The sequence below is a fragment of the Miscanthus floridulus genome, chromosome 10 (assembly GCF_019320115.1).
Source record: "Miscanthus floridulus cultivar M001 chromosome 10, ASM1932011v1, whole genome shotgun sequence".
NCBI lineage: Eukaryota > Viridiplantae > Streptophyta > Magnoliopsida > Poales > Poaceae > Miscanthus > Miscanthus floridulus.
Genome location: NC_089589.1, coordinates 9,932,027 through 9,945,756, shown reverse-complemented (window position 1 = coordinate 9,945,756; position 13,730 = coordinate 9,932,027). Strand labels below are relative to the sequence as shown.

The following is a 13,730-nucleotide window of genomic DNA, read 5'->3' as shown; positions in this document are numbered from 1 at the left end:
GTGAGAGTTGATCATCATCAGTTTGCCCATCAGGGTTTGAGGACATGCTATGGAAACTTTTCTAGTTGGAGGAGGGTTGGGACTGCCCATAGAGTCTTAAAATTGTAACCACGTACACACTCTATAATAAGTCAAGTTTTCAAGTGTCTTCCGATGGTTTTTTTGGCAATGCCATTGGCACGACAATTCGATGCACTCAAGACAATAGCAATGCATACACTATTAATTACTGATGATATATATATTTGTACGGTAAATACGTTAAAACCATTACTCAATTTGGCAAAAGAAAAGTTGCTCCATATATATAACTGTGAATGTTTCCTCATTAATTTTCGTAATGCATATACATACTCGATCATAATCAATGGAGTATTAGCCATGAAGTATCAATATTGGTATAAGAAGCAAGTAAATTAAAGAGGATACCTGGCTGCAGAATATGGCCGGCCGCTATAGTACGTATATGGACGGCAAGAGATGATCCAGTAACCTTACGCACTCAGTTTTCTTTTCCTCAATATAATACAGCTGGTGCAGAGCCAAGGGCCAATGGGTTAGTACGGGCTAGTTTCCTCATCAGCTACACAAGAGGCTAGGCAAGGGAACTTGTTACTTGCTTGTCCAGTTGTCCCCTCTCAGCAGCCTTATTATAACCGACATATAAAGCAATATAAAGAAAAGGAAAAGAAAAAGAGAAAAAGAAAAAAGAAAGAAAGATCTGAAGCAAAGAATCGATTGTGCTAATAATAGTTCTCACTTACAGATACATGTTTGATATATATATATATATATATATATATATATATATATATATATATATATATATATATATATATATATATATATATATATAACTACTATTCTGTAGCTGGCCATAGAATAACTTATTCTGTAGCCACTTTGAGTTACGATAATTACTATGTTAATTTACGAGATTTACAGTAACTCCTTACTAAGTGGTTTACTATAACGTTATGGTAAATATTCCCATGTGTTATAGTAACCCAACTATCGTAAATATGTATTGACATTATGGTAAATTAGTATATAAAATTATGGTAAATAGAGGTGGCTACAGAATAACTTATTTTGTAGCCGGCTGCTGAATAGTCTCTCCCTATATATATATATATATATATATATATATATATATATATATATATATATATATATATATATATATATATATATATATATATATATATATATATATATATATATATATATATATGCCAAAAAGACAGTCCTAGAGCATTTTGTACAAAACTAGCTAGTGCAAGAAATAGATACAAAAAAAATAAAAAACATTCAATAGAAATTTGACAGGGTCTTCACCTCCATCGCATCCATTCATGTGTGGTGTGGTGATTTCAGAGAAGGCCGATGCATGTCTATTTGAATAATTGACATTGGACTGATTTATGGATCGTGGATTATTATTTGAATAATTGACACGAGTGACCGTAGCGACGGATGGATCCATCCGTGGCAAAATAAATAAATTTGTGAGGTTTTATTTTTTTTCTCTAAAAAACATAAGATGTCTTCGGGAAAACAGAATGAGATGAGATACTTTTTTTTCTAAAAAAACAGCGAAAGTGAGTCCTAGAAGGTGGGGACTGTATGTTTAAAAGCAGTAGTGATTGAGAGAAAGAATGAATCGAACCATACTTTTCCATTGATCGATCTCACAATTTATACAGGTTGAAGCGACGCCACGGGAGTTGTCAGACGCCCGTTCGGGGACGCGGATACGCGGCTTCCCAACGGGTAGCGCTCCCGGTGATGTCGGTTCCGAAAGATGGAGTAGTCCGTACGAAACTACAGTGATTACAGGGAGAGATTACACTGATGGTTGGATTTAGATCTAAGGCTAAGGTTGATCCATGTCACTAATCTGGTTGGATGGGATCTCTGTAATCCTATTGGTTCTTCTTCTTGATGAACGGATTGCTTCGTAACACTCCCCCTGATCGCATCCAGTCTTGAGATCAAATAATATCTTCAGGGCCTCTAAAAACCTTGTAGGAAAAATATGAGGTGCTATATTGTTGATATGTCATTAAACTCCTCAAAAATCCAGTGGGGAAAAATCAGGAGAAATGATATGACATATTTTTAGATTATTGTCCATTGTAAACTTATACGGAAAAAAAAACTTTATAGGAAAAATCCATAATTTAGTTTAGAACAATATAATGGTCTATGGGCAATGTCCTCCTCCAAAACCACGTGGGAAAATATGAGGAAGAGAATGCCTTTGATATTCCCCTTAAAAACCTCTTGTGAGAAAATAGGAAATATGACATATTATATATTAGATATTGCCTCATTAAAAACCTTTTATGAGAAAGTTTTTTTTGTAAAAACTCATAATAGGAAAAGAGTGCAATATAATATTTAACACAAATGATTATTTTCAGAGATTATCTCCCCCTGAAACTTGCAAGTCTTTAAGTCGTCGCATACCAATACTATGAACAAAAGTTTGGAACATGGGACCTGGTAATGACTTAGTGAATAAATCTGCAAGATTATCACAAGACTTTGTTTGCAAGATTTTTATTTCTCCATTCTTTTGTAATTCATGAGGATAAAATAATTTGGGAGAAATATGTTTAGTTATATTGCTTTTGATATAACCTGTTTCCATTTGTGTAATACAAGCAGCATTATCTTCATAGATAATTGTGGGTGATTCAATGGGACCAATCCCACTAGATTGCTGTATGTGATTAATCATTCTGCGGAGCCATACACACTCCCGTGATGCTTCATATAGTGCAACAATTTCACAATGATTTGTGGAAGTTGTTACTAAAGTCTGTTTAGATGACTTCCATGATATAGCTGTTCCTCCATATAGGAATACAAAGCCTGTCTGGGATAGGCCATTATAGGGATCAGATAAATAGCCAGCATCAGTGTATCCAATTACAGTTGGATCTTGGTTTCTTTGGAAAAATAATCCAAGATCTTTGGTGCCATTGAGATATCGCAAGATTTGTTTGGCTCCCGTCCAATGACGTTTAGTTGGAGTAGCACTATATCTAGCCAGTAAATTTACTGCAAATGCAATGTCAGGTCTAGTTTGATTTGCAAGATACATTAGTGCTCTAATGACACTGAGATATGGGACCTCGGGCCCCAGTACCTCTTCATCTTTGTTCTTTGGTCTAAATGGATCTTTCTCCATGTCTAGAGTCCGAATAACCATGGGAGTTTTGGATGGATATGATTTATGCATATTAAATTTCTCTAGTGTTTTCTGGATATAGGCAGATTGATGCACTAATATTCCTGAGTGAAGGTGCTCGATTTGTAAACCCAAGCAAAATTTAGTTTGACCTAAATCCTTCATCTCAAATTCCGTCTTTAAGAGATTGCGTGCTTCATTGATATCATGTGGGTTGCCAATGATATTTAAATCATCCACATATACGGATATAATACAGAACCCTGTTTGGGATTTCTTTATGAAGACACATGGACAATCATCGTTATTGGTGTATCCCTTTTGTAATAGGAATTCACTCAGTCGGTTGTACCACATCCGTCCTGACTGTTTTAAGCCATATAGTGACTTATTAAGTTTCACACAATATGTGGCGCGACTTGCTTTAGGATTCGGAATAGGAATTCCATCGGGAACCTTCATGTAAATGTCCGAATCAAGTGACCCATATAAATATGCTGTCACTACATCCATCAACTGCATAGATAGATGATTTTGAACTGCCAATGCTATTAAATATCGGAAAGTTATTCCACTCATAACTGGAGAGTATGTTTCATTGAAATCAATGCCAGGTCTCTGCGTGAACCCTTGTGCTACAAGTCTCGCTTTGTATCTCACCACCTCATTATTTTCATTCCGTTTTCGGACGAAAACCCATTTAAATCCCATAGGGAAGATTTGTGAAGGTGTAGGTATTGCTGATGAGAATACCTTTCTTTTTGTGAGCGAGGCTAACTCTGCTTGAATTGCTTCTTTCCATTTGTTCCAGTTCGAGCGCTTTATGCACTCTGCCATGGTCTTGGGATCTGGATCAGTTTGGATAATTTCGGCAATTGTTTTGGCAAAGTATATGTCGACAATTGTAGTCTTTCGGTCATATGATTCTCCAGAATCAATGTAGTTTATGGAAATTTCTTGTACCCCTCGTGATGGTTCGTTATTTTCCAATACGATAGCGTCAGGGTGTTCCGATGTCCCAACATCAGGTACTGAGTGCACTGTTGATGTGGGATGTGAATTTTGTTTATTCACTTGGTGTCCCACAACTTGTTGTTGTGTCACATTTACTGATTTAGAATTTTTGTTATCCTGTTTCCTTTGGCGTTTAGGAGCCACATCCTGATTGATAGCCTTACTTCTCCCCCTCTTACCTAGAACCGGTTTCGAAGGTGGGAGTTGAATAGTTTTATTTGGTACCTCTATTCTTTCAGGCACATTCCTAGCAGGATGATAGGATTTAGTGACACCTTTATAATCAGTAAATGCGTCTGGCAGATTATTTGCTATGTTTTGCAAATTTATGATTTTCTGAACTTGAAGTTCAGATTCTTGTGTACGTGGATCATGAGTGGAGATGTCTTGTGCATCCCAATTTATTTCCGAGCATTGATTTTGGTACTTGTAATCTCCCCCTAATGCCGGGAAATGATCCTCATTGAAGATACAGTCAGCGTATCGGGCCGTGAATAGGTCCCCTGTAAGGGGCTCCAGGTATTTAATGATCGACGGAGATTGATACCCGACATAGATCCCTAATTTCCTGTGTGGACCCATAGATGTACGCTTTGGTGGTAAAATCGGTACATATACAGCGCAACCGTATTTCCGCAGATGGGAAATACTCGGTGGATTTCCACGTACTAATTGTAGTGGGGAAGCAGTATGATATGCAGTTGGTCGCAATTGTAGTAAGTCAGCAGCGTGTAAGACTGCATGACCCCAACATGAAGTTGGTAGATTACAATTCTACAATAGTGGTCTTGCTATTAGCTTAACTCTTTTGATAAGAGCTTCTGCTAAACCGTTTTGAGTATGGACATATGGAACTGAGTGCTGAATTTGAATTCCTAGAGCCATGCAATAGTCATTGAAAGCTTTTGAGGAAAATTCAGCAGCATTGTCCATTCTAATAGATTTTATCTGATGTTCAGGATGATTTGCTCTAAGTCTAATAACTTGAGCTATTATTTTGGCAAAAGCATGGTTGCGTGTGGATAATAAGCACACGTGATTCCATCGTGTAGATGCATCTATTAGAACCATGAAATATTTGAATGACCCAGATGATGGAGTAATAGGACCACAAATATCTCCTTGAATTCTTTCAAGAAATTTAAGTGGTTCAGCTTTGATCTTAAGATAAGATGGTCTTAAAATCAATTTCCCAGTTGCACATGCGGTGCATGTAAAATCAGAAGATTCTGGGAACTTAGAATTAGCTAAGTTGTGACCATGGGAATTGTTTATAATTTTTCGCATCATCCCTATGCCAGGGTGACCAAGGCGATCATGCCAAGTTTGGAATGCATTAACATTCTGAAAAATTATTTTATAGGCAACATGTGGTACGGGTCTGATGTATGTATAATATATTCCAGATGGTAAAGAGGGAATTTTCTCAAGAAGTTGTTTGCCATGTTCGGTATCTTTAATTAAGAGGAGAAATTCCTCTTTATGTTCTTCATGTGTTTCCACGTGAAATCCGTTTTTACGGATATCTCTATAGCTAAGTAAGGTACGAGTTGAATCGGGATACAATAATGCATCCTCAATTGTTATTTGAGTACCCATGGGGAGCGTAATAGTAGCGCAACCAGAGCCTACTATCGTCGCATCGCGTCCAGCGATTGTTATGACATTTCCTTGTCTCTTAGTTAGAGTTAGGAAATATTTGGTGTCCCTTAGTATAGAATTTGTAGTACCACTATCTACAAGGCACATTTCCTCCTCCATTGGATTTGTCCCGTAGAAATCTATATATATGAAAAAGAATTAAAAATCTGAGAATGACATATATATATAATTATACATACTTTATTGATTTTCGATTGTGCTTGGTACATATATGTGCTATATATAGGATATAGCATACAAGCCACAAATATTTACAAGACTGCTATATTTAGCAATAATTTACAACACTTTGTCGGGACATAATGAGTACATAGTACTAATTAGGGACCATGGGAGTCTAATTGAGATCTCCAAACATGTCAGTAGAGGCAAACTCTACAAGCATCTTGTCCGTGTCCATTAAGTCGTCTTTCGTAGGTGGTGGAGTCTTGTGGTTGCTCAGTGTATCGGGGACACTTTTGGAGCAACTAGCTTCTGCCATGTTAATGTCATTAGTGAAGTTGTACGGAGCAACATCTTGCATCGTAACATCATTCTGGAAGTTGAAATGAGCTTCGTACTTGCGTCCTTGATTTGGGCGATCACGACCAACGGACTTTAAGTACAAGTCAACCAAGTGACGGGGGGTACGACATTTCTTAGTGATGTGGCTGTAACAACCACATTTTTGACAAAGTTGGGATTTGTCAAAATTCTTTTTAGGAATGTCCTTACCCTTGTTAAAATCATGCGGTTTTTGCTCTCTTTTGCGCTTGTTATTGTTACCTTGTCCTTTACCTTTACCTTTGTTTTTGAATTTCCTGAATGGTTTCCTGTTGGCACCATCCTGTTTGTTTGTGTTCTGAGTGGTTGTGTGTACTTCAGGTAATGGGGCAGCACCCAATGGGCATTTATTTGAGTTCCAAAGAAGGATCTCATTATGCCGTTCGGCCTGAAGTAGAGTATTAATTATCTCAGAATAAACTTGGAAATTTCGCTCACGGTATTGTTGGTGAAGGATTCTATCTGCAGGCATCATAGTAGACAAAGTCTTCTCTATTTTGTCCGCATCAGAAGGCTCTTTCTCACAAAATTTGAGTTTTGCACAAAGTTTGTGAATTGCATGATTGTATTCTCCAACAGTCTTAAAATCCTGTAGACGGAGATGGTTCCATTCATGCAAAGCTTCAGGTAAGACAATTGCCTTTTGCTGTTCATAGCGTTGTTTGAGAGCATTCCACAAAGTGCGTGGATCTTCTTCCATCAAATATTCAGACTTGAGGTCTGGATGTATATGAGCCCTTATGATGTATAAGGCACTATATTTAGTTTTGTCATCAGGTGCCGAAGTACCCTCTTTTGGTGGAAGAATGGCATGATAAAATCCCCGTAAAGAGAGGCTAACTTTGAGATCCATTGACCATGTTGGAAAATTATGTCCATCAAGTGCGAGTTGGTCAAATTCTTTGTCTTTTAATTTGCCAACAACTTCGGACATTTTGCCTTTCTCGACGAAACTTCTCTCGATTCTCAGAGCGTGCTGATAACGTGTTTAAAAGCAGTAGTGATTGAGAGAAAGAATGAATCGAACCATACTTTTCCATTGATCGATCTCACAATTTATACAGGTTGAAGCGACGCCACGGGAGTTGTCAGACGCCCGTTCGGGGACGCGGATACGCGGCTTCCCAACGGGTAGCGCTCCCGGTGATGTCGGTTCCGAAAGATGGAGTAGTCCGTACGAAACTACAGTGATTACAGGGAGAGATTACACTGATGGTTGGATTTAGATCTAAGGCTAAGGTTGATCCATGTCACTAATCTGGTTGGATGGGATCTCTGTAATCCTATTGGTTCTTCTTCTTGATGAACGGATTGCTTTGTAACACTGTAGACGAAGGAAAAGACAACTGGGTGACCAACCGAGAGCTTTTTCCAACTTGCTTGTGCTCGGACATGAGGCCTAGTAGCTAGATTTGTAAGCCTGGAGCAGGTTTTAACGCTGCAAAGGACGCAATTCAGCCAACATCTGAAGCGGCTCAACACGGTCAGTCTCAACTCAGTCCAGAGAGAGGGGCATGATATGTGCCGAGTGTTCGGCGCCTAGACAGTTGCCGACGATTCGAAAGCATTTTATCGATCGTGGGCTGAAAGAATTTAGGCCCCGTTCGCTTCGCTGAAAAAATAAGCTGAAATACTGTCCCGACTGATTCGTTGTGAGAGAAAAACACTGTTCCAGAATACGGATTATAAGAGAAGCAAGCATGGCCTTAATGTTGGACCGTGTATTTGACTGTTTCTTATTTGTGAAACGTGTTTTTCTTTTCAGGCTGATTTTCAATTATTTACGAAGTGGTTAATCATTGTCGATCGCAAAACGCAGTTAATAGTCCTCCTAAAATTAAAGTAATTAGGTGAATACCCCACGCGTTGCTGTCGGAATTTAAGAAATGATATCTTGTGAATGCCAAATAAATTAATCATGCAAATATTAAGCTTGGGTAGCAGTGGTAAAAGATGTTAGTGTCTGTACAATAGCAGTAATACTATATAGTTGGGAATTTTTATTATTCAGTCGGTTGGCCTACTGACATTGTCAAAATTAACTTGTGATGAATATGAAATTGCGTACATGCTTACATTATAATTGTCATATGTCCATCATGTTTCGAGAAAGTGCTCATGGTGGGAAGGATCAAACGAAACCTCAATTGCAGCTCTGAATTGCCTTTAAGAGATCTTTTGGTTACATAATATAATAAGACTATGCTCCAAGATTTAGACCGGAAGTTAAGATCCTGCATCATAGAAATATTTGGAGAAATGATGTCAACTGAAATTGTTGATTATGAATGTTTGGATATTGTCAGATTCATCTCAATCCACTTGTGTTGAGGTGGATTGAGATGGAATTTAGTTCAAGTTCCACTTAAATCCACCCCGACACATGTGGATTCATACGAATCCGACTACATCCAACAAGACCTAATACGGCTAAGACATTTCCCAGTTAAGTTTTTTGTCCCTTAGCCATTGATTACTGCCTTTGAAAAATTAACGATGTTTTCATTGTTTTTTGGATTGCCTGAGTAGAGTATGGAGCTCTAGGAAAGGCATCGCGTCAGAGCGACGTGTTCAGCTACATAATCATGCTCCTTGAAGTCTTTACTGGGAGAAGACGTGTTCAGCTACATAATCATGCTCCTTGAAGTCTTTACAGGTCCTATGTTTGTCGGAGAACTCGACATTAGGCAGTGGGTTCGTCAGGTATTTCCAACTGATCTTGCCTCTATTCTTGACGGCCAGTTTCTGCGAATATTTGTGCACGTGGTGACCTCAACGACTCTCTTTTGCCAATATTTGAGCTGGGTGGTGATTCAGCAGACCAAAGGATGTCCATGAGCGATGCGGTAGTGAGTAGTGACACTGAACAAGATAAAAAAAAAAAGGACTGCAGTAAATTGACATCAGCACTGCAGATGGCCCAGTGAACTCCTCCTCTCCTTAGGGTCGGCCAGGTGCACACAAATGGGCCAAAAAGGAAGAAGTGCTCAAATGAGCCCAGACCCAGTGAACTACTACCACTTCTATTACGTATCTCAGATTTCCGATTTCGCTACAAGGGAGACGTAAATCTGTATTCTAAACCTAGCGAGGAAACGCCTCCGCAAAACCCCAACAAGTCCCCAACCCTCTGTCACCGTCATCCTCCATTGCAGCAGCAGCAGCCATGGCCATGGCGTCCGCGCTCCGGCTGTCCCTCCTCGCGCCGCGCGCTGTCGCCGTCGCCGTCTCCGCCTCCGCGGGGCAAGCCTCGCGTCATCTCCTCTCCCGCCGCCTCGCGATGCGCCTTCCTCCTCACCCCCCGCGACCCGCCGCCCTCTCCGCCCCATCAGCCGTGCGGCCGCGCGAGGCTGGGCGCGTCCAGCCGCTCCGCGCCGCCTCCTTCTGCAGCGGTCCCGCTCCGGCCGCAGGACCCACCGGAGGAGGCGCCAAGGACTGGCGCGTCTTCCTGGCATGGTAATTCGATTCCGCGCTCGGTGCTTCTGCTCTGCCGTGGCCCGTGGGTGCTGCTCCCTGACACGCAATTCAGAATCCAAGTGTTCAAATATTCAAATTGCGCTTGTGCATCGTGACAGGTACCTGGTGGCTCTGGATAAGAACCCGATTGCGACTAAGGCGGTCACGTCTGCTGTCCTAACTCTGGCCGGGGACCTCATCTGCCAGGTAATACTTGCAGCGTTTGGCTCCAGTCTTTATGCAATGTAGCAAGCATTTGGCTTCAGTCTTTGTGCAATGCAGCATGGATTTCGTAGTCAGTAATGACTTTCAGGCAGTCTAGTACTACTATGTCACTGTTTGGTTTGTAGACCATGAAACTATTGCCAAAGTGTATGGTTCATGCGATTGAAGGACTGGAATCCAATCGCTTTGTTCAACCTAATTAGCTCAGATTTATTTTCCAGCGCAAATCAGTTGTGTCAATCCTAAATAAATCTGAGTTGGCACTGAAATTGATTTGTTCCCAGGCATGACATGCCCTGAAGTATGCGAAGTTATTTTTTTGTAACAATAGTACTACATAGTTATAGTTGGCCTTTGATGAATTCTCAGACAAGCAAAGTATTATAGACTCCTAATCTACTATGTAATAACAATGATGTTGTTACCAATTAGTGAATTTTATGTATGCTGCCATGCCGAAAATGGAAGATAAACACACAAACAAGCACGCAAAGGAAAAATAACCTAAGAAGTTCAATCCATTGACTGCATAGGGGATTGCAGTAGTGATTTGAAAACGTGCTTAATATTATTTTTTTCCATATGTTGATAACTGGCCTTGCTGGCTCATTGAAGTGTTTTGGTCCTATATTTATGGCTATTGCTGCTGCTTGCTACTTAAACACCTGCATGTGTAGTCCTAATTTTAATTTTCTTTCTGTTCCAGCTTGTTATTGATCGAGTTCCAGAGCTTGATTTGAGGAGAACATTTGTATTCACATTTTTGGGCCTTGCCCTTGTGGCGCCAACTTTACATGTCTGGTAATCTCTTCTGAGCTTCAAAAGTAATTATCAGTACCATGTAGTGTAGCTAGCTTTTTTCTGCCACTGCTGTTTGTTTGATAATTAGTCTCCATTTGCAGGTACTTGTATTTGAGTAAATTAGTGACAATCAGTGGGGCATCAGGCGCCATTGTTCGCCTTATACTTGATCAGGTTTGCATTTTCTTTCTCTCCCTTGCAACCCCAAGGACAGATTTATAGTCTTGAATTTTGCTTCCATGTCCTGTACTTTCTTTGTGTCTACAATTGTCATATTTTCTTTTGACTATTTTGTTTTATCTTCTCCTCAGTTTATTTTCGCTCCCATTTTCATCGGTGTTTTTATGAGCTTACTGGTCACCTTGGAGGGAAAACCCTCTCTTGTAGTGCCAAAGCTTAAGCAGGTGAGATGAACCCTTCTGTACTCTTTCATCCCTGCTATGACATGCATTTGCTCTTTTCTTGCCGTTTAATTTTTGTTTCTAACATCTACAGGAGTGGTTATCATCAGTGTTGGCAAATTGGCAATTATGGATACCATTTCAGTTTTTCAATTTTTACTTTGTCCCTCAGAAGTTTCAGGTCTTTGAAGACGCTCATTTTCAAAAGTTATACTAGCATGCTGCGTGTGTTGCCCTTGCCGACTTACTACCATTTGTTTTCCAGGTTCTTGCTGCTAATTTTGTATCCCTTGCATGGAATGTGATTTTGTCATTTAAAGCTCACAAGGAAGTTATCGCGAAATAGGTACTATTGGCTGGCCTGTCTTATAACCCCAACTCTAGACTCTCTGATTATTTTGTTCGAGCGATAATCACATTCTTTACTGATTGTTTACAACAAAGAAAGTAGTAAAGAAGAAAATTGGTATATGAATGTGGTTATTAATCATTTCCTTTTCCTACTGTTTGTTGTCGTGTGAAAAATTTCATAGAACAGTATATCTGCGATAATGCAGGCACACACCTCTGGCTCCCTTTATTGCTTACTTTATGGCAGGTTGTGCAATTCAATTTCATGTTCCATTGAAGGAGTACATAATAACGAAATCTTCTGTACCTCAATTTCCACTACCTATGTCATGTATAGTTGTTACAAATTTATGATTTATTTATGATGTTTGACTGATAGGCATATATGTTGAATTGACTTTGTCAAACCCATGCATGACCATAGGCCAATGAAACTAAATACATCAGGTGCTTTCTCTCATATGATGCTACACATCATGGAAGTAGTTGCGATAGTGGAGCAACATTCAAAGTGTTTTGTAGGTTGAGGGATTTGCTGTCCTTGCATCCTGCACTTCAGTAAGATGTGTTTGAACTGCAACAGTTTATATCAAGTTTTAGTTCAACTTCTTTTATCTAGTCTAATAGAGAGATAAGATTCGCATACTAACCCCCCTTGTCCAATGGCTACTGTTCCTAGCCTTACCTTATATTTTCTGCCACCCCTTAAAGCAACCTTGTGGACCTGTTCCAGAAGTCAGACCTTAATAACCCACTATACCTTTGCAATTCAACATGATGTCGATTGATGCTAATGATGTTCTTTGTTCTTTTGCATCACGTGACTGACCTTAGGATCTAACCAGAAGCATCTGGCCAAAATGTTGTTCCCTTGGCTTTGCATTATTTGGACTACCAGCATTATAAAGTGTGTTGCACATTGCGAATTTGATGTCGGTACTAGGGTGATGCTTAAATGTCTCACCATTCATAGCTCGCTTGTAGTAAGTAGTAGTAAGCTATGGTAATGTTTAAATGTCTCACCATTCATCGGTCACTTGTGGTAACCCAATCTCATTTGCTAGTTAAACCTGAGTTACATTATTCTCCTTATAACTGCCTTTTCGGCTTTCAGTAATCGTAGTTGTCGCAGGTCGGAGCTTCACTTTGTTGGAGCCTGGCTTCAGGCGAGGAAAACTATTTTGCTTTTGCCTTGTCTGCACCATGCTGTATTTCGAAGTAGAAAATCATAGTCGCTGCAATGAAGGCTGATTTATCACCAGAATACTAGTTAATTTGGTTCGTCCATTGATCTTTGGCGGCAGTAGGTTTGTGTATGCCTCTGAGGTACCAGTTCTCCTTTTTCTTTTCCTTGGAAGCCCACGAATCGCCTTTTAGTCTGTTTCTGTATGCTTATTTTTCTGCCATCCCGGGAGCCAGACAGCCCACACACTTCGAATGACTTGTGACTGCTGGTTGTTACCCAAAGTCATACCTGTCCGCTTCCACCTTTTGCAGTTTAACATGACCCTGATTGATGCCAAAGGTTTTTTTTTAACAAGGTCTCTAAAGTCTGGTCAAAATATACATTGTTCTTCTCGGTTATATTTTTGGCATGGCTGCAAGCACTGACACGCACTGTGGATCTGAACTTGTTTTTCGTTGGAATTATCTAGGTTTCTGCAAATTTCAAGCTGGTGATGAGGAGCGTTATTCATTGAACAGTTGACTCCTGTCCAGGATATCCATCTAGTGCAGTTGATAGCCGTAGGGTCTGTACATTATCTTCATGTTGGAGGTGTCATTCTGATCAGAGACGAAACTGAATGGATCATGGTTATGGCATGCATGGTTGTGTAATCTGGTGGAGGATCATGAATGACCCTCCTTGCATATTAGGGGTGCCGTTGTGGTTGTGGTTGTGGTTGTGGTTGTGATGTGTGTTAGTGTTTGTGTTGTGATGGGTTATCAATGAGGACTAATTGTTATTATTACATCAGCACTGAAGTTAGAAGCATATAGTTTGCACTCGTGGTACTCGCCAGCGGTTTGGATTTTGGAATAATGGCTGTGTTGTTTTATTTGGAGGATCAGCAGCA

The 13,730-nt window shown here is 39.8% G+C and overlaps 1 protein-coding gene across 1 annotated transcript; it reads left to right on the top strand.

Moving 5' to 3' along the window:
* Positions 1-9,504: 9,504 nt before the first annotated feature.
* Positions 9,505-13,730, top strand: LOC136486210 (protein sym-1-like). Its single transcript, XM_066483078.1, has 8 exons — positions 9,505-9,874; positions 9,994-10,081; positions 10,806-10,900; positions 11,002-11,074; positions 11,212-11,304; positions 11,396-11,482; positions 11,567-11,647; positions 13,308-13,730. The coding sequence occupies exons 1-7, from the start codon at positions 9,585-9,587 to the stop codon at positions 11,645-11,647; spliced, it is 807 nt and encodes a 268-aa protein (XP_066339175.1). The 5' UTR covers positions 9,505-9,584; the 3' UTR covers positions 13,308-13,730.